Here is a 21,760-nt window from a genome sequence, read left to right as displayed (position 1 = left end):
GACAGAGGTGGAAGAAAGCTAATAAGGATGTGACACCAATGACATGTCCCTATTTTTTTCTGAGGATCTGGTCTAGAAGGTCACTAATGACAAAGTTCTTATAATTTTAAACATAGCCTAGGGCTAATCATGCTGGTCGTGATGTTAAAAAAGGCAGTGTTTGATGTCATCAAATGGGGAACCAATACACAGAGTGGTTTATGAGATGCTGACATTGCTTTCCCTGAGAGTTAGAAGGCATAAGGACAATGACTATGAACTCCCTGTGCTGCTACTCTGGGACCACCACCTGTTTTAGTTATTGATCAGTCAGCCACCTATTTCCAAAATCTTTTAATTGTTGTCAGATTTTTTTCCTCCCCTGACTTTCCCCAGGCCTCCCAGTCTTCCTAGGATGTTTCCTCAAATCTGAGAAATCAGATTCAAGAGTCAGCTTGGCAATAAAGTCCAAATAAATCAAAGCCAAGTTGCACAAATCAACTTAACCTTTCAACTTGATCTCTGAAAAGTCACCCATGGATTTGCCATTTGCAACTCTGCATTAGTCTTTAGACAGCCTCCAAAACAAAGTACTGGAATTGGTTTGAGAACAAATATACTTTAATAAGTTCTTTCTTGAAGGATGGAGGGAAGATAAAAGAAAATTGTCTCTGGGTGCCCACAAATAAAGGCAAAGTTGAAGGTTCCCTTTTCTCCACATCCTCGCCAACATTTCTTGTTTCTTGTCTTTTTAATAATAGCCATTCTGATAGATGTGAGGTGGTATCTCATTTGACTTGCATATCCCTGATGATTAGTGATGCTGAGCATCTTTTCATGTGCCTGTTGAACATCTTCCTTGGAAAAATGTCTATTCAGGTCTTCTGCACACCTGAAACTAATATAATATTGCATGTCAATTATAATTCAATAAAAAGGGCAAGTTGAATAAATAGTTGACCAAAGTATAACTGCTAGATAATCCAAATGTATTTTATTACATTTAATAAGCATTTAAAATCCAAGTTGTAAATACAGTTGAATGATTGCTTTTGCTTTTAAATGTAAAATAAAAGGCAATTTTACATTTAGTTTACATTACATTTTGTTGGTTACATTGTTAATATGACAAAAGTTTTATTATTAGCAAGTTATATTAACTATAAAATTGGAAATTAAGATAAATTGAAATATGGAAAAGTTAACAAAACTAAATATGGAAATTACACAAAAGGAAACTGGTTTATTGATATATTTTATGTCAACTTGGTTAACATATCCTATTAAATGGTTTGGTGTCATAATCCTAAAATTTCATAATTTTGAGAGTCCAGGGCATAAACAAAAGTTCACATATAGTTTATACTTACAAGAAACAGAAAAGAAAGAATACCAAAAGAAAAAGATTATTCATACTTTGATTACTAATTTGATCTTACAACATAACTTAACAACCAAACTTTAGCTAACTTAACCTAATTTCATCTAACTCAACCTAATGCCTTACATATTCTATCTATTGCATGATTATTTTTAGGACTTTAGATCATGAGGAAAAAGTAATGCCATTTTTGAGAATTCATTTTTATTATTGTTCTATTGTTTTAGCCTTTTTATCACTTAGCTCCTAACCCAGGCACAGATTTGGTGGTTTTTAAAATTACATTAGGCTCTTGGATTTTTATCTAAAAATCTTAGTATTTTTAAATCTACATATGTCAGAAAGAAAAACAAAGGTTAATGAGAGTTTTAACAATTTGCTTATTGCTTTAAAAGTTTTACTTTTTTGTCATTGTTTTATGGTTTTTAATCTTTTTTTAATCTCTCCCTGGCACAAGTTCAGCAACTTACAAGATGCATTGTTCCTGAAAGTTTTACTTAAAAAGTCTTAGCGTTTTAAAATTATCACATCTCCAAATAACTTAAAAATTGATTAAAACATATTTAAGAATATTTTGGTTTTGTTTTGCAGTGCTTTAATTGTGTGTGTAGTATGCATGCAGGATATTTATTTCCAATGCTTCTTATATGAGAACAAATGTAGCATCTTTCAAACTATACCGTGCTCAGAAGTTTTGTTTATAGGTCTTAATATTCTTAAACCTACACTTCACCCAATAAATAGTAAGAGATTATAAGGATGTTTTTGTTGCTTTTGTTGTTTAAGTTAGTTATAAAAAATGTTTTCTCTTCTTTTGTGTACCTTTAAATATTGATTTTAATTGCTCCTGAATTAGATGCCAGTTTAGCAGCTTCCTAGCCGCATTTTAATTCAAAGCATCATATGAAAGTTATAGTATTTTGTAAGTTTTAAAAATGCTCAGAAAAAAAGTTCTAAGTTTTTTTGTGCGTGTGTTTTTTGCTGTTGTTTTCTAAGGGGTTGTTTTGTTTTATTTTTATTTTTTTCCAATTAGGTCCTGACCTGGGCACAAATGCAGCAGATTTCTACCTGTATTATACTCTAAAATTTTTTACAAATAATACAATATTTTTAAATTTACATATACTCAAAAAATAAATAAAATATTAATGCAAGTGTTAAGAATTTTTTGTTGTTTTTATTGTTTTTCAGTTTTTCTGTTTTTTGTTCGTTTGTTTGTATTGGTTTAGTTTGGTTTATGTATTTTTTTTCAATATGCTCCCAACCTGGGCACAAATTCAGCAGCTCTCTGGCTACACTGTGCTCCAAAATTAATATGAAAGAATAAGTAATTTAAAGTTACAGATCTCTAATCCCTCCCCCCAAAAATGATTAATCCAAGTTTTAAAAAACTTTTTTTGTTTTATGGTTTTTTTGTTATTCTTTTGTTTCAAAATTTTTTCAATTTGCTCCTGACCTGGGCACAAATGCAGCAGCTTTCTGGTTGCACTGTGCTCCAAAATTTCATATAGAAAATATTTATAAAAACCAGTCTCTGAAAAGAAGGATAATTGGAAATTCTTAGAAAAAATGTTGATGTCTCTTAGTTTTTTACGAACATTTGTTGTTTTATGTGATTTTCCATTTTGCCCTGTTTTGGGCACATATTTAGCAGCTTTCTGGATCTGAAGTTTCATATGAGAAATTTAACGTAGTGTAGAAAAAGGAAAACGTTTTTTAAAACTGACACTGCTGGTGACTGCAAATATGTAAATCCAGTTAATCTTCTGTTTCTTCCCAGCCATATTCATGCAAACAAAATTTATGTTTCTGCTTTCAAAACATACACAATAAATTTTGCTAGCTCTTTTAAATTTGATACTTTTTATTAATAATGTTAAGCTAAAATATGTTAGTGTGCTAAAATAAACTCAATGACAATTCAAAAAGAAAAAAAAAGACTAGCATATATCAGTAGTAACACAAAAGGTTGTTTTTTTAAAAAAACATAATCCCTGAATTTGTTCTATATTTATAGGCCCAACCTAATTACCAAATATTATTGGAATGGAAATATCTTTTTTAATGTTTTTAAGTAATCTCCATATCACTAAAGAAGTCAAGGCTACTGTCCACTTATATAATGTGGTACAATGAATTTCCAACCCAGCAGAAGAGTTTGGCAATAACTTTTTGTTGTTGTAATTAGACCTGACCTATAATTATTGAACAAAACAGCCTATGTACAATAAACATTCAAATAAATGTATCTGACTGTATTCAGTACATTATTCTCAATATCATTAGCTTGAAATCTTTTCTCTTATTCATAGCATAGGAAAATCGTAGAAGAAACCATATCTGGACCTAAAGAGAGTTCTCATACCTAGAAGGTGGATTCTAGCATTAATTCACCACCATTATGTGTTGTTTGATCACTAACTTCCTCTTGAATAGCTGGAAGGGAAGGCTTTGTGGTCAGAGGTGTTTCAGTCTTAAACAGAGACTCCATCCTGATATGGGTATTGATGTAGAAGGACTTCTGAAAGGACTCAAGGGTGAAGTAATAGATGAAAGGGTCAAAGCAACAGTTCAGAGTTGCAAGGCACAAGGTGATTGGGTACATAATCTTTGCAAATCTTTCCAACAAGCAATTGGTAATGGCTTGGGAGCGCACTAGGGCATACAGGAAGAGGACGGAGTTATAGGGTACGAAGCATACCACAAAGACTGCCATATGCACTGTGATCATCTTCAGCACTTTTTTCTTATTGGTCCCAATTTGAGACAGTGTAGCAGGCTTACGGAGGGTTTTTAGCACCACAGAAGAGCAAGAGACATTCAGTATCAAAGGAATGATAAAACCAACAACTTCAATAAATATGGTTATCTTGGACAGATAAGTCTTCCATACACGTTTGGAGAAGCCCTCAAAGCAGGTGGTGGTTGCATTGTTGACATTAGTGGTGGAGAATAAAGAGGCTGAAATACCACCACTGAGGACTAGGATCCAGACTCCAGCACACACAATGGCAGAATTCCTCCTGGTCCTAATGGTACGAGATCGGAAGGGATAGACAATGGCCAGGAAACGATCCACGCTAATACAGGTAAGGAAGAGCATGCTCCCATAGATGTTGGTTAGAAATGCAGTCCCAGAGATCTTGCAGAGGGTGTCACCAAAAGGCCAGTGGCGGTTGAAATTGTAAAATATTTTGAAAGGTAGAGTGCAGACAAAGAGCAAATCAGAGAGGGCCAGATTGGTGATGAAAACAGCCGTCTCACTTCTCATTTTCATGCGGAAGCAGAAGACAAACAGAGAGGCACTGTTGGTTATCAGACCCAGGATGAATACAACACTGTAGACAGCACCATTCAGATTATACTTGAAGGAATCATCAACAATGCAAGTATTATTGGCAGTAGCATTGCCCAACCTGGGTCTGAGGCTTGAATTTAAATCTTGGAATTGGAAGTCAATGAATCTTCTGTCACCCATGGATTTTTGTCAGGAGGCCTGCTGGCTGCAGGGTTCAGCACTCTGAGACTAAGGACTGGTAGGAAATGTTTTCCTCCTATGGGAGACAAGATGGAACCAGTCATCAAATCTACCTTCCATCCACGATTTCTGTGGAGTAAAAGATATTCTGTCTACCCAGACTGGAAATAACATGCACATTCAATTCAGTTTAACAAATACCTTTTGAGTACCTACCATATGTTAAAAGGTACTACAAGAGTATGTTGCAGGAGTAGGAGAGATCAAACTCAAGACAGTAAGTGCAATACTGTAGCACTGCAATGCACAGGAATAAGGTATTTGTTTTTTGGGAGCCCAAGGCCGGTAGGGGCAGGGTGGGGGCGGGGGGGACTCTGATGGTTAAAACAATGTTAATACTTTGAAATTTGTATGACTTTTTAACTTTCAAAAGCATGTTTTATTTGATTCCTACAAGTACACCATAAGGCAGGCAAGGCAGGAATTTATCACCATGTTACAGAAGCAGAAACTGAGGCTTATGTAATTTAGAATTACAATAATGTCAGAAATGGAAGAACATATAAATGATACAGTCAGAACCAGAATTCAGGTGTTTTTTAAAAAATCCTAACTAAAGGATTATCAAGCTACTCTAAATTATCAATACATTGTCTACTTTCCAGTATTACTAAACTTCATTGTCTGAGTATTAGTTCTACTGCACAAGAGTACAGGTGGATATGGGACCTCCAGGACAACCTCTTTAAAAAGTTATGAGTAAACTCCTGAATTAAAATGTTGATTCACCTTTTCTTCCAAAATATAAGTTTAGAGAGCAGGGATCCCTCAGTATATTAAAGCTTCTGACTAAAACTTTTTTCACGATACTACATTGCCTTTATAGAGAGATATTTCAAATGACAATCTCAATGTTTCCCTCTTTCAGACTATGGTTCCTTTCCAAGCTTCTTTCATGCCAGACCCTAAGCCTTGGGTATTTTCCTACTCCCTCTCCCCCTGCCCTTTCCATCAGTTACTATCATGCCTTCAGCTCTTAAAATGGCCCTGGTCAATAAAGCCTTTTCTGGCTGAATACAAGTGAAATATGAAAGGTAGATTTGAGGTGAACAACCATCCCCCTGTACATTTCTGATCTGGCCAGTTACATGCCCTCTGCCTGCCACCACTTGTACATGTGGCTGTCACTGACTAATCATCTTTGTTGGGTATCTGAACCATCATTGTTCAAAGGTACATATAGAAATCTTACTAACCTTCTCCTAGGTCAACAGCTGCCATTGGAGGACTGTCTTCTGAATGCTCTATAATACACTATGAACAAGTTGCAGCTGAATGAATTGTTTTCGATGAGGAAGATATGGAATAAAAGTGGTCTTTGTTCTTGACATATCCAGTAATGGGTTTTCGTATGACTATATTTTAAAATGTGAAAACCATTTCTCTGAAGTGATTCCTCCTTATGTCACTCTTTCCTTCCACCTCCCAGGGAACAGGTCAAAGGGTCTCTGTATCAGAGAAGGGAGTGGCAGGGGGAACCTGCCAGAGATATAGTGGCCTGAAGTCACTTCAACCAGTGTTTGGCCTGAGGGGAAAAAAACTGGTTTGAGAAAAAAAAATCACTCACTGCAGTGCCCAGAACGAGAGCTGACCTTGGAGAATATAGGGTGCAAAGCAAAGGGTTGGCATTTTTAAGAGCTAAAGTTTTAAAGTTAAAATTGGAAGTGTGCCGTTCCTGATTTCTCATTCAACAAAGCTTTATGGAGTGCCTCCCCTGAGCCTAACACTGCTCTAAGATCATATTCCTTCTTGGCCATTTCATCTCACAGGCCCAGCTCAACTTTTGCCAGAAGTAACCTTGGTATACGAAAACAGGCTATAGTAGGAACCTTGACAAAGTAAGGTCCAGGAGGAAAAAAAAAACAGAGAAGGAAGAAATAAAAATAGATTGGGAGAGCAGAAGAGAAGATGGCAAAGAAAGTAGCAGAGAAGGAAAAACTGAAGAATTGAGAGAAAAGGGAGAAGAAAAGACAAAAAAAAGAAGACCTTGCTGGAGAGAGGTCAGTGCTTCCATCTAATTTGTATTAAGGGCTTGGAGGGTACTGCCAAATTATAATTCCTCCAATTCCACCCTCTCTACCTTGCTTCATCTCACTTCTTCCAATTTTCTCAGAAAGAACAGTATGCAATGACCAAGGGGGTGGCAGAAAGAAAAAGAGTGGCAAACTTAACTTCTCAACTGCTTAAACCACATTATATACTATTTTACACCCCCACACGCTACCCATTAGGCTGGAAGTCATTTTTTTCCATTGTTGAAAGAAATCAAGATAGTCAAAAATATCCTTCTAACATAGTCACACAATCTAAAGAAATTACGGGAATGCAAAACCCCTAACATTAAAGCCAAGCTTCATTCACTATGATCTGCTTGCACCTGCCTTCTACAAAAAGTACTGCTAATAAGGTTATTTTATTTGAAAAATGTTTTCATAATAGAAGTCTTTTCACATTTGCTCAGACTCCCTCCAGTGTGCCCACTGGTGACCCTTTTACACAGTATACTTCTAGCTCACTGGCTATGCATTATTTTGTACTTCCCAAGATGGCATGTTTCAAATAGGTGAGCTTTGCTCCCCAGTTTTCTATTCAGTTTTATATCTCCCAGAACATATACACTATACCCACAGCAGGCAATCTGCAAAAGCCTGGCACTTCTGCTTTGCTGCTTTGAGTAACCAAATCCTGTGGGAAAGAAAGGACTACAGACAAGAAAGCATTACAGTCTCAATCCTGAAGAGAGAGCATGGGAAAACTGTCACTAAGGCCCTATTCATAGCTTTCCCTTGCTCAAACACACAGCCCCTTTGCTGTCTAGCAGCGAGGGTGTGGTGCTGGGATTTAACACAGCACTGTAAGCAAGGAGTTCTATTTCTGATTCAGACACTGGTTCACTCTGTAACTTGGCTATACTGTTTCTCTTCCCTGTATAAACATTACCTCTGAGCCTCACAGCTGAGGCTAGGAAGATTCAACAGGGCTTGTGAGTAGCTTTATGAGCTTGACCAGCATTCAGCCCAACCTAACCACAAAGAAACATTACAGGAGTTTTTTCCTTCTCCCTCCCCTGGCACAACTGGACGCCTATGTCTCTGTCTTTCTTGGTATGCTGAACTTCATATTAGCAACACATCTTTCTCCTAACACCATGTATACCCTTTACTTCAGAAATCCCCCCTTGAGTTTCAACCTTAACTACACAATTTTGTCATAATGGGACAATCCAGGAGTGTGTCCCAAAAGGAATATCTCCCACTGAGCTATGGTTAAAAAAAAATCAGAGAGGCATTTGGCTCTTAAACTAATTCTGAAGGAGAATCAGTGAAAAAGAAACAAGGTCTCTTTTCTGACTGGCTTCCTTTCTTTTGACTGAAATAAACAGTGTTTTTTAACCACTGGATTTTCCTAAATGGCTAACATATTGTGCACTGAATGGAGGCAAAGGGCCAACACTTGAGCTTCAGATGAGATGAAGAAGAAAAAATATAGGCTGACACAGTTAATTACATCTTTCACTGCAAGTAGCATTAGACTATTATCTTGTGAAGACCTTTACAGCCAATTATTCTAACAATTAATCACCTAGGGGTTCAGAGTGCTGATTGCATGTATTTTCAGTGACAATGGACAGGAAGCAGGTCACCTGGAGGTTGACCAAAGAGAAATCTAACCCTCGCTGAATTTTTAACTTTGACCTACACACATGGAGCCAGTTTGGGCAGTTCATAGTAGTGTTCACAACGTTTTTCCCTTATAAAAAATTTCTAATCATAATGAAATATACCATGTTTGCAGTCTTTTGGGCTCCTGGAGGAAGTAGAGTTAGCCTTTTTGCCCTATAAAGATGAATACCTAAATCACTTCACTAAGTGCTAAATTTTCAGGTAATACATTGGAAACAAAGCTCTAATTTCTGGCATATGCCCAGTAGCCCAGAAAGGCTGGCTTGCTTTTGTTTCCTACAGAAGACAATCCAGAACTCAGGGAGACAAGGCCTTGAAGGCAGAGTATACTTAAATTTTCTTGCTTTGCTCCCCTTTTAATGAGCTTGGGTCAGATCAGAGTGCTTCTGATCCCCAGAGCATTTCCTCTTTCTACTGGTCGAAGTTTAGGAACACTGACACAATAGTTTTCGGAGGAAGCTGAAACCTATTGTGTCCTTTCTATAAATATCTAGCAGTGAAGCAAACTAAAAAATACAAAAATGTTGCAAAAATACAGATTAAAACCATACTGCTGGAGTAATAGGGAATATGTCTAGACTGCCGCTCCTCAGATGAGTGGCTGCTAACAGAGAAGACCCCTTAAGGAAATCTTCTAGGCCAAGTCACAAGCACAGATCACAATCATTCACACGGTTCCAATTGATGTTCCTATGCATTGGCTGCTGTTTCATAATAGTTTTCAAAACACAACCTAGCCTTATAAAATTACATATGGAGGAAACCATAGGTAAATGTTTCACTCTAGAATTCAGCTGGGAAATTGATCTATATCAGGTCTCATCTCAAACACGCCTCTCTGTGTCAAATGTTTAGATTGACAAGCTCGTTTATTTTATTTTTTTGTCCTCATTTATTTTTATGCAGAAATATCCTTTTGAAAAAGGCTTTCTATGTTAAATTTGGTTCACACTAAGATTATTATGGCTGTTTTGTCCCCCTACTTTATTTGAAAAGAGCAGGAAATTGACACAGGCCCTAATCTGAGCAGTTCCTATCCTCAGTGTTTAACTTAATTTTTTTCACCAAAAAATATTCCAGTCTCTCACTAACCCTTCACTTGATAACACAGTCTAATTTTTGGAAAATAGTGTGGTTTAGTGCTCAATATGATGGGACCAAAGTTTGCATCAACCCTACTAAAGTAGAATTTTCCCTAGCAGTAAGTTATAGAGTAAGACAACTGTAGACAAATTGCTCAACCTAATCTAATGAAATTGTCTAGAGTCTTCAGACTTAATATCTCATCTCAGCAGAAGCCCCAGACCTTTTGGGGAAAAAAATTAGGTATTCCTATAAAAGCCCATTTCCAAATCCTGTGAGGCTCATAAATTCCAGCTAGGAATCTGGCTTTATTTCACATAGTTGAACAGATAAATTAGTTATAAATTTGCATACCAATTCATCTGATATACTTGGATACTGATCCTGATAATATGAACAAAAGCCATGTCTCCCACTCCTAAAGGCATATACCAGTGGCAGAGAAGGTTTAAACCAAAGAATCAATATTCTTTTACATCAAATCTGCCTGGATTATAATAAACAATTACAACTCTTCCATTCATGCTGGATGTTTGGATCATATAACCTATAATAAATTGGAAGCACTGGTTAGAAAAAAAGTTGGAGAATAAAATTAAGAATTTTAGAGAAAGTTATTACCAGGACAGTGGTACTCACCACATTAGTTCAAACCAAATTCTGGAACCAATTTTATCCAAAACTTGGGTGATCAATGAACTTTCTGGAGGTACTGTTGTTAGAGATTTCCTCCAATGGATGCTGTGAAATAGAATTAGTCACAATAGTGTGCCATGGAGAGAGCTTTTCAATAAAATGTAAACCAAAATCATAAGGTAAAGAAATATATTACATGATATAAATCAGAGTAAATGAGAGCCAACATATTTTTAAATGGTATCTAAATGCTTTGGATTTCATTATTACAGAGTTGCAGATAACATTTTATTTTCAAAGCTTGTTACTGCTATGTCATATTTTGTTAGTTATATTGACACACATAAAGTCCATGAGTTTATGTAACTTAAAATCACTTAAAGATAACTGGTGACAAAAGGCATAAAAATACTTCTTCCACTTTATAAGGTAATACATTACATTAAAAATAACTGAACAAAGATTTATTTGGCCTGAAGTTGTATTGGTTCTTTGTGGTTTTTTTCTGTTTTCTTTTCTTTTCTTTTTCCCTGGCAACAACTGTTACTATTGGGCAGGAGCCTTGATAGGGGAAGAGGAAAGAAGACTGGAACAACACGTAGAGACCTTACTGCCTTGTCTCTAACCCCCGCAACCCAGCTGGATTTCTTTCTTCCCTGAACTATAGTGATATGAGCAAGTCTTCAATTACTGGGTGTCAGCACACTGACAATCACTGCTGCCTCTACTAGGATGTTCTAGGCCAACCTAATATAGCATGTCTGTAACATCTTCAAATCACAATTCTACCCAAAACACTTGTATAGAACCAGAAATACTCTGCAATGGAATTCATACAGGTAGCGACTGAATTTGAACCCTACTCACTTACTGCCTGTAAAGTAGAATCATCTGCTAGTGGCAAACTTACACTATCATCACATCTCACCCCCTTCTGAAGGTGGCCTAAACAAAGCAGACTGCTATGCTTCAACTCTCCTGAAATAATTTTTCTTTAATCTAAGGGAATCAAAACTTAAAAAATAAAATCATTAGATAATTTAAAATATATTTGAGATCACCTTAACATTAAGGAGAATTGATTTTCACACTCCTCCAGAGAGCAGTATTCCTGGAATGAAATTAATATTATTTTACTGGTTTATCTTAAAGAAAGATAGAAGCATTGACATTTCTTTCTTTTATGGCTTTCACAATTGATACAGATTATAAAGAAAACTTCTTTTTGTTTAGAATCAAAGCAAACCAGGAAGTTCAAATACCCAGAAATTTTCATATTTGGTGTTAATTCAATATAGCCACGTCCAGGCACATCACTAGCTAACTGTGTGAGACCAAGTCATAGTCCCTTTCTGTACCTCAGTTTCTCTTCTCCCTCCATCTTTGCCTTGATTAATAGCAGCCTTCAACTCATGTTATGGCAGTGTGGCCTCACTGGCTGTTCCCTCCTGTCAGTGTTTTTACCTGCTCCCATTTGTCACTGCAAAAAAAATTTTTTTAAGCCCTCGAAGTCTGAGATAAGGGGAATTAATTTTTATTAGACTCAATGAAATTATTGCTAGATTTATTTTTTAATTGATGTATAATTTACATATAACATTATATTACTTTCAGGTGTACAACATAATGATTCAATCGATATTTGTATATATTGTGAAATGATCATCACAGTAAGTCTAGTCAACATCCATCACCATACGTAGTTTAGATTTATTTTAGTATCAGAAGTAAATATTATTAATTATTGTCAGAAGCTAAGGATCACAGATCAAGCTGCCATTTATATCGTAAAGTCTCCCTAACATCCTCATTTTCCTCATCCTCTGTCCTTATGCCCATATCAGCTCTAATTGTCTAGGTCTTAATCCTTGACCTTTTCTACCTGTTCCCCAGTCACCTCTCCCCTCAAAATATAAGGTTATCGAAATACTTCAGAACATAACTATAGAGAATCAGTACACTACTTATCCCATGCCTTGCTCTGATGACTTGCTCTAATTACTTATCTACTAAAAGTGAGGCTTGATTCCCAATGGTAGGTAAACTCCTATTAAGCTCCCAATTTTCAGTACTAGTATTCACAAACACATTAGTGAGTTTTTTCCTCCCCTGTAAGAAGGCCAAGAGTAGACTATACACAATGACCATACACAGAGAAAAAAAGGCAACTATACAATTAAGCCTTGACCATACCACAGTAAGGGCAACAATTCTCATTGCATTTTCTGTCAAATGGAATTGAATAGATCAAGCTTTAGCTAAACTTGGCCTGAGTGTTTCTGTAGGGTGTATTCCCAGTACTGTCTTTAACTTTTGTGAGTACACATTCTGAAAGGCAGGTCTGATTGTTCCAATAGGGCTTTGATTTGCATCTCTGATTAGCAGGAGATGCTTTAGAGTGTAGCCCCCATCAAGTGTATCAGCTGAACTCATCCTTTATAGGAATAGCACATTTCATCTGTGACAAGGCAAAAGGATTTACAATCTATACTGATGGGATATGTTATTTGAAATTTTGTTCTGAAAAATAAACATGTTTCAAAGCCACTGAATAATTTGGAGCTTAGGTTATTATTGTTGTCTTCATGTTGGTCAAGGAAAAAGAAAGCTGGTATAATTTGGTAAGGTAGCAAAGTGAATAACCCCACCAAGCTCTGAAATGTTCTAATCTTCGAATTTGTCTGGTCTTTTCAACAGTGGAATAATAATAAATTACATTGCTCAATTTCCTAAAACAAAGTAACCAAAATACAATATTTATCAATTCAACAAAATCTTTTGTAAGTAAAAATCTTAAAAATATTCAGGATATACAAGAAGAGAATTTTAAATATGTCACATTATTGCATTTGTATGGAAAATAGCACTTAGGTTCACATATAAGGGCAAGTTCCATTTATGCCAGAATTAGTTTTTCATTGAAATGTGTTTCTTCCTTTATGGTCTAGTTCATGAATTATTCAATATAACAAATGTCACATTCTCCATAAATCAATTAGGCATCAAAGGCACGCTGCTGTATAGTTTTACTAGAAGAAACCTCATCAAAATAGAAGCCACATTAGCTCACAATCAATTGTAAACCAAAGAAATATAAAGCTAGCCAAAAGAAATTCTAAATTGCTCTACTCTGTGATTTTAAATCTTCTCTTTAGGACAACTGTGTTTACATGAAACAACAGCCTGAAAATCTTGTATCTCTTCCACTGAAACAGTATTATTGCCAAAACAATAGAAATTCCTGCTTTTTTTTTTAACCATTCGACTCGAAGATCCCTGTTCAGCACTTCAGAGTTGAAATCTAACTTCTTTCCCCAAACACTCTAAGCATCAGTGTTTCCACTGAAGTTTGTTATGCCATCCCCCCACCACCAAACGCCCGAATCAAATCTTTCTCAAAGAGACTTACCCCAAGAAAGAGTGTGCTAGATGAGGGAGTGTGCTCATGCCTGTAGACAATTAGCTAATAAACATGTAAACGGGCAACTCGCACTTTAGAAGTGCATATTTTAATCTATTATTCTTTTTTAGAGGGAAAGTTTAGCCCAGCCCAAAGTAGCAGACTCTGGGCTGCCGAAGCTTCTTACAGCAAACTGCTCATTCTGAAAATGTGAGCTTATTTACATTTATCTCTTTCCCTTTGTTAAGGAACGGCCCTCTTGAATGCTGTAGCTGGCATGCCTTTAACAAACAGGACGCAAGAAAAGGCCCAAAGTCCGGGCCGGAGCGTAGGGCCGGGGGAACTCTTGGGGGTCTCAATAGGAAATGCTTTTCATTGGATAAGGAGGCATTATTAGGAGCAGAGATCCCGCCCAATCCCCTGTGCTCCATCGTTCCCTCAGTCACCAATCACTGGACTGAAGAAGTTTTTCCTTAAAGAGCATTGCCCAGGAAAAGCAGTTTTCACAGTCAAGAATTGGCGGCTTAAGTGCCACTTCACAATATAAAAAGTGTCTTTCCTGACCAATTAATCCGCAGAGAAAGCCTTTGTGCCTGTCTTTGCTGCAGGACGGCTATCCTCCCCCACCCTCTTACAATTCTAATGAGGAGGAGGAGACGAAACTCCAAACTGGGAGGAGTGTTTCACTTATGAGCAGCCCATGTTTGTTCCAACTTTATTAAAATAATTACAATAACAATCTTAATAATAAGTAGGGGGTGGGGAAAGGCAAAAGTGATTGGTACCGTAAATACATTCCTATTATACTATGCAAAATTAAATCCCCACCACCACCACAATAAAATAAAATTTAATACTATACTCACATACTTAAGCCAGTGCAGTGCCCTCAGATGGAGATGTGCTGGGGTCCCAGAGCTCTACTACCCACCTTCCATGCACTAGGGAGTGCTCTGTGGCAAAAGGAGGGTCTACACTTCTCTTAAATAACTGCCTGGCAGGACATCTAATTACCATGAGATTTTTCAGAGGTTTGCTAAAACCCAAAATAAATAGTACAGATGCAATTTGTTTATAATGGGAAGTTATCTTCAACTGTATACCTACTTCCCCCTGGGCAAGTTCTTTTCCTATAGGTTTACTGCCTTGGTTGCTCACACTGCTTTCTTTTCCTCCCTATTTTTTCTCCTTCCCTCCTTCTCTTTGATCTGAATTTGTTGCAGAAATTCATTCACCCAACTGTAACTTCATTGCTAGCTCTTCCCCTCTGCCAGTTCCCTTCATCCTTCTCTCCTCTTCCTCCACTCACTGCCAATACTACCACCAACAGCAACCCCTCCCCCTTCTCTGTAACTCTTGGGCCAAGGATAAGGTGCTTTCTTACTCTGGGCAGAGCGGTGCTCCTGGAGAATTGAGGGATCCTCTGACTGCTTCAAGACCTCAATCTGTGTCATTAAGCTGCCTCCCAAATAAGGCATGCTTCATGTTTGTTTATTCTCCCTCTTTCTTCAGCTCTATTGTGGCTGTTCTCACTAAGAGTCAAGGCTAGTAAACAAGTGAGTGTGAAGCTGATACTAGCCTTATTACTTGTGACTTATTCTAAAAAGCACTTTCTCTGTCGTTTCCTCTCTCCCCCACCCCCAGTCTCTGCTCTTTCTGTTCCCCTCTCTACTTATCTCAGGTATGTCTATTTCTGTCAGTTGCTGAATTGGCTATGTCTCCACAAGTGATCATTCATCCACTCTGGGCCTGGATCAGTCCTTGGCATATTTATCAGTCTACAAGAGAAAGACACAGTCACTGCCCTGCAGTGCCTCACAGTCTAGCTGGGGACACAAGACACATGAAAGAGTGAGTAGCAAAGGCAAATTTTGAAAACTATTAAAGTTATTGTATGGAGAGTAAGTTTTGTAATGGATCAGAGGCTGAAGTCCCATGGATAAGTCCAGAAGGGCTTCCCGGAGGAGGTGGAATTCGATCTGGACCTTGATGGATAATTAGTATTTAAATAAGCCAAGAAAAGAAGGAGAAATCTTTTCAGGTGTCCAGGCACAAGTGATAAAATGAAGTAGGTGTAAAGTGAATCACGGTGAAAATGAAACTGGTTTGTGAAAAGAAAAAATGGGTAATGAGAAGAGCTTTTTTCAGGAGTGCTCAATTGTAGCAACTCAATGCACTACACTGATTAAAGTCAACTTAATAGTCGTGGTCACTGTCTATCTGTATGTATGACCAGCTCATTATTTTTCTCCTCTTTGGATTAATATTCCTCAGTCTTCCAGTTCATCTGCCTTCATTTCTCCTTAAGGTACTCAAGTACCTTTCTGATTAATCTCACAAATGACTCCCAGGTTGTTTATCATATCACTGGGTCAGATGCCCTTCTAGCATCATTCTTTCTCTACCTGAGTTCCAGCCTCATTGACCTACTTCATCTTCCTAGAATGAGATATGATCTCTCACACCATAGACATTTCTACATGCTAGTCCCCTTGCCTGTAACACTCTCCCCCTCTCTAGCCTCCCCTTCACCAAGGTAATTCTTACTCCTCCTTCAGAAATTATCCCAGTAATCATGTCTTCAGGGAACCTTTCCTTAACCTTTCAGGTCATATCCACTTATTATATGTTCTTACAGCATCATGGACCCTTTCTTCATTGCATTCATCACAGGTATAAGTTTACATGATGCTGTGTTTTTTTTTATGTGTGTGATAATTTGATTGTCAGTCTCTCCCAACTGCAAACTCCAAGAGGATAGGGTCTATATCTACGTAATTCAAAATTACTATTAGTAGTGTTCTCAAAAACTCTTCTCTCTTGCCTAAGCAGAGCAGCAGTGTGTTAATTGTTTTGTTTTGTTTTGTCTTGTTTTACGCATCAGGTGAAAACCTGTGCCATTTGATCCCTTTACAAACAAGCCCACATCAAGGTGTTATTTTACAACAAAGAGTACAAACACATAAGGAAAAAAAGTCCTATGAACAAGAAAGTTCTGGGCTTCCCTGGTGGCGCAGTGATTGAGAATCTGCCTGCCAATGCAGGGGACACGGGTTCGAGCCCTGGTCTGGGAAGATCCCACATGCCGCGGAGCAACTGGGCCCATGAGCCACAATTGCTGAGCCTGCCCGTCTGGAGCCTGTGCTCCCAACAAGAGAGGCCGCGATAGTGAGAGGCCTGCGCACCGCGATAAAGAGTGGCCCACGCTTGCCACAACTGGGGAAAGCCCTCGCACAGAAACGAAGACCCAACATAGCCATAAATAAATAAATTAAATAAATTAAAACGTACAATTCAAATTAAAAAAAAAAAAAGAAAGTTCTGAAGCTTATCCACTGTCATCTCGTTCTGCTCTCACCTCAAAATCCTCACTGTGAACATTCTGGTTGGGCTTGCTCTAATATTTGTAAGGTGGAAGGGGGAAAATGAAAGCTTCTCCAAGGTGTTCCCCAAACAGCCAGTTTATAGCCACACAACTTAACCCAAAAAGTCATTTAAAAAAATGTCTTCATTGAGTTGCTGATGTCTTTGCTACCAGGAGAGCAGGGGAATGAATATGCAGCTGAAAAAAGTACATTCAGAACTACCTGGGAGACTGTAAATTTCATTTTTATCTGTTTGAAAAGAAAGTAACTAAAATATGACTAACTTCCAACTGGGAATTTACACACTTGAAAAAGAACAGCCAGATGCTTAAGACCTTAACACTCCAAACCCAAATCATTTTTTCTTTCTGCCAACAATATCAAAGGACTGGGTGAATTCGCCCCAAGTGCCAGAGACTCAAAACTATGCTAGTTTCCTTAGAAACAGTATAAATGTAACCAAAGGATTTTAACTATGCCTATGGCTTAGGGTCCATCTAACAATTTTGATAACACTCATATTCTTCAAATGAACACAGTGCCTATATAAACCTGGGCAGTGTTCTAGGAAGGGAAGCCATTTAATTACTTATTTTGCATTAATTAGCAGATATCTTGAAACCTTTCATAAAACAAGCGAGATCCTGAATCTTACAGACTTTCTTTTTAATACAGTCTTTTTTTTTTTTGCTTAAATGGGAAAAAGGGACCACAAGATTAAGTTCCAAACCAGTTCATAACACTGGATACTACATCACTGAAAGGGCAGAAAATATTTTTTCAAGCACAGTCCCTGGAAGATTTTTTAGCTCATCCTTCACACTGAAGCACCATCACCTCTTAGCTGTTGCTCTGGCAACTGGGATTTCCTTCTCACTAACTGAACAGGCTTAGATAACAGCAACTTCCCACAGCTATAGATGGGGTTGGTGGGTGGAGAAAATGAATGCTTTTGCCAAAGAGTTTTGTAAAGTACCCAGAAGCCTTGAATGCTTGATATAGGTTAAAAAAATGTCAAGGTAATAATAATAATGACAATAGAAAACTTTTCTTGAGCATTACTATATGCCTGGCAATATTCTAAGTGCTTTACCTATATTAATTTACCTAATCTGCACAACAATGCCATGTTGTAGTTACTGTTATTATTCTTGTTTTATACTTAAGATAAATCAGGCACAGAAAGGTTAAGTGGCTTGCCCAAAGCCACACAGCTAGTAATTCTTCCATTAATTCTACCAATTTCCAGGCTAATAATCATAATCACATCTTCTTTTGATAGAACACTTACAACTCTGCACAAAATATCTTGTTCATGAGCAAACATAAAGACCTGTGTTTTGTAATGCAAACTGCTCACTAGAAGCTGACAAATTCCACTAACAGAATGTGTGGTTTTTGAACCCTTCTAAGGTTTGAAAATTTCTGGATCTAGATCTGTTAATATGAGACCTTAAGTCACAGGCGAACTCTCAAAGGCATAAGGAAAAATTGACTTACCTAAGACATCAAAGGTAACAATAGCAAAGCCAAATCAAAACGCAAGTGTTTTGGAAGTATGTTAGTATAAATCTGAGGTAGAGTTTGATAAGTTAAGCTAAATATTGGAAACACAGGAGCAACCACTAAGAAAAACCTCAAAAATACAGTAAAAATCTTTAAAACAATGGAAAAGTTACACTAGAAAACAGCCATTCAAGACAAAGACAAATGGTGAAAGAGGAAGATAAGACAAAAATATTCATGAGCCATATAGAAAGCAAAAAGCAAAATGGTATCAAAATTACAACCATATCGGGGCTTCCCTGGTGGCACAGTGGTTGAGAGTCTGCCTGCCAATGCAGGGGATGTGGGTTCGTGCCCTGGTCTGGGAGGATCCCACATGCCGCGGAGCAGCTGGGCCCGTGAGCCACAATTACTGAGCCTGCGCGTCTGGAGCCTGTGCTCCGCAACGGGAGAGGCCGCAATGGTGAGAGGCCTGCACACCACGATGAAGAGTGGCCCCCACTTGCCACAACTAGAGAAAGCCTTTGCACAGAAGCGAAGACCCAACACAGCCATAAGTAAATTAAATAAATAAATAAATAAAGCATGACACAAATTAAGCAATGTGAATACCATCAAGCTTTAAAAAAAAATTACTGCTAATCACACACACACAAAAACAAACATCTCAAGTTAATGATTAAAAAAAAAATTACAACCATATCAATAATAACATTAAATAGGATAGATTAAACATCCAACCAAAAGGCAACCAAAAGATTATAAAACTGAATTTAAGAACAAGATTCAACAATATGCTATAAAGCCTACACTTAATTTTTTTGTTGTTGCTGTTTTTGGGGGGTTTTTTTGTATGTCTTTTTCTTTTTTTTAAACATCTTTATTGGAGTAAAATTGCTTTACAATGGTGTCTAAGTTTCTGCTTTATAACCAAGTGAATCAGCTATACATATACATATATTCCCATATTTCCTCCCACTTGTGTCTCCCTCCCACCCTCCCTATCCCACCCCTCTGGGCGGTCACAAAGCAGTGAGCTGATCTCCCTGTGCTGTGTGGCTGCTTCCCACTAGCTATCTATTTTACATTTGGTAGTGTATATATGTCCATGACACTCTCTCACTTCGTCCCAGCTTACCCTTCCCCCTCCCCGTGTCCTCAGGTCCGTTCTCTACGTCTGGGTCTTTATTCCTGTCCTGCCACTAGGTTCTTCAGAACAATTTTTTTTTTTTAGATTCCATATATATGTGTTAGCATATGGTATTTGTTTTTCTCTTTCTGACTTATATCACTCTGTATGACAGACTCTAGATCCATCCACCTGCCTAAAATAACTCAATTTCCTTTCTTTTTATGGCTGAGTAATATTCCATTGTATATATGTGCCACAGCTTCTTTATCAATTCATCTGTCCATGGACACTTAGGCTGCTTCCATGTCCTGGCTACTGTAAATAGAGCTGTAATGAACATTGTGGTACATGACTCTTTTTGAATTATGGTTTTCTCAGGGTATATGTCCATTAGTGGGATTGCTGGGTTGTATGGTAGTTCTATTTTTAGTTTTTTAAGGAACCTCCATGCTGTTCTCCATAGTGGCTGTATCAATTTATATTCCCTCCAACAGTGCAAGAGGGTTCCCTTTTCTCCACAACCTCTCCAGCATTTATTGTTTGTAGATTTTTTGATGATGGCCATTCTGACTGGTGTGAGGTGACACCTCATTGAACTTTTGATTTGCATTTCTCTAATGATTAGTGAGGTTGAGCACCCTTTCACGTGTTTGTTGGCAATCTGTATATCTTCTTTGGAGAAATGTCTATTTAGGTCCTCTGCCCATTTTTTGATTGGGTTGTTTGTTTTTTTTGATATTGAGCTTCATGAGCTGCTTGTAAATTTTGGAGATTAATCCTTTGTCAGTTGCTTCCTTTGCAAGTATTTTCCCCAATTCTGAGGGTTGTCTTTTCGTCTTGTTTATGGTTTCCTTTGCTGTGCAAAAGCTTTTAAGTTTCATTAGGTCCCATTTGTTTATTTTTGTTGCTATTTCCATTCCTCTAGGAGGTGGGTCAAAAAGGATCTTGCTGTGATTTATGTAATAGAGTGTTCTGCCTATGTTTTCCTCTAAGAGTTTAATAGTGTCTGGCCTTATATTTATGTCTTTAATCGATTTTGAGTTTATTTTTGTGTACGGTGTTGGTGAGTGTTCTAATTACGTTCTTTGACATGTAGCTGTCCAGTTTTCCCAGCACCACTTATTGAAGAGGCTGTCTTTTCTCCATTGTATATTCTTGCCTCCTTTATCAAAAATAAGGTGACCATATGTGTGTGGGTTTATCCTTGGACTTTCTCTCCTGTTCCATTGATCTATAGTTCTGTTTTTGTGCCAGTACCATACTGTCTTGATTACTGTAGCTCTGTAGTATAGTCTGAAGTCAGGGAGCCTGATTCCTCCAGCTCCATTTTTTTGTTCTCAAGATTGCTTTGGCTATTCGGGGTCTTTTGTGTTTCCATACAATTTGTGAAATTTTTGGTTCTAGTTCTGTGAAAAATGCCAGTGGTAGTTTGATAGCAGATCATCGTGTTTCTTTGCCATTTGTTTCTAGGTATTTTTTGATTTCCTCTTTGATTTCTTCAGTGATCTCTTGGTTATTTAGTAGTGTGTTGTTTACCCTCCATGTGTTTGTATTTTTTACAGATTTTTTCCTGTAATTGTTATCTAGTCTCATAGCGCTGTGATCAGCAAAGATACTTGATAAAATTTCAATTTTCTTAAGTTTACTGAGGCTTGATTTGTGACCCAAGATATAATCTATCCTGGAGAATGTTCCATGTGCACTTGAGAAGAAAGTGTATTCTGTTGTTTTTGGATGGAATGTCCTATAAATATCAATTAAGTCCATCTTGTTTAATGTATCATTTAAAGTTTGAGTTTCCTTATTTATTTTCATTTTGGATGATCTGTCCATTCGTGAAAGTGGGGTGTTAAAGTCCCCTACTATGATTGTGTTACTGTCGATTTCCCCTCTTATGGCTGGTAGCATTTGACTTATGTATTGAGGTGCTCATATGTTGGGTGCATAAATGTTTACAGTTTTTATATCTTCTTCTTGGATTGTAATAGTCTTTATTTTAAAGTCTTCTTCTTGTAATAGTCTTTATTTTAAAGTCTATTTTGTCTGATAGGAGAATT

At 37.4% G+C, this 21,760-nt stretch overlaps 1 protein-coding gene across 3 annotated transcripts; it reads right to left on the bottom strand.

The window, feature by feature from the left end:
• Positions 1–621: 621 nt before the first annotated feature.
• LPAR4 (lysophosphatidic acid receptor 4) lies at positions 622–14,034 on the bottom strand. 3 transcript variants are annotated; one of them, XM_057538250.1, is made up of 5 exons: positions 13,710–14,034; positions 11,362–11,411; positions 10,304–10,405; positions 3,726–4,914; positions 622–877 (listed from the first exon to the last, which is right to left on the bottom strand). In XM_057538250.1, the coding sequence occupies exon 4, from the start codon at positions 4,836–4,838 to the stop codon at positions 3,726–3,728; it is 1,113 nt and encodes a 370-aa protein (XP_057394233.1). In that variant the 5' UTR covers positions 4,839–4,914; positions 10,304–10,405; positions 11,362–11,411; positions 13,710–14,034; the 3' UTR covers positions 622–877. The 3 variants fall into 3 exon arrangements, with proteins under 3 accessions (XP_057394233.1, XP_057394234.1, XP_057394235.1); XM_057538251.1 differs by lacking the exons at positions 622–877; positions 11,362–11,411 and having other exon boundaries at positions 1,210–4,914; XM_057538252.1 differs by lacking the exons at positions 622–877; positions 10,304–10,405; positions 11,362–11,411 and having other exon boundaries at positions 1,210–4,914.
• Between the last annotated feature and the right edge of the window lie 7,726 nt (positions 14,035–21,760).

The sequence above is a fragment of the Balaenoptera acutorostrata genome, chromosome X (assembly GCF_949987535.1).
Source record: "Balaenoptera acutorostrata chromosome X, mBalAcu1.1, whole genome shotgun sequence".
NCBI lineage: Eukaryota > Metazoa > Chordata > Mammalia > Artiodactyla > Balaenopteridae > Balaenoptera > Balaenoptera acutorostrata.
The sequence above is the reverse complement of the archived record's forward strand: the minus strand, read 5'-3'. Positions and strand labels throughout refer to the sequence as shown.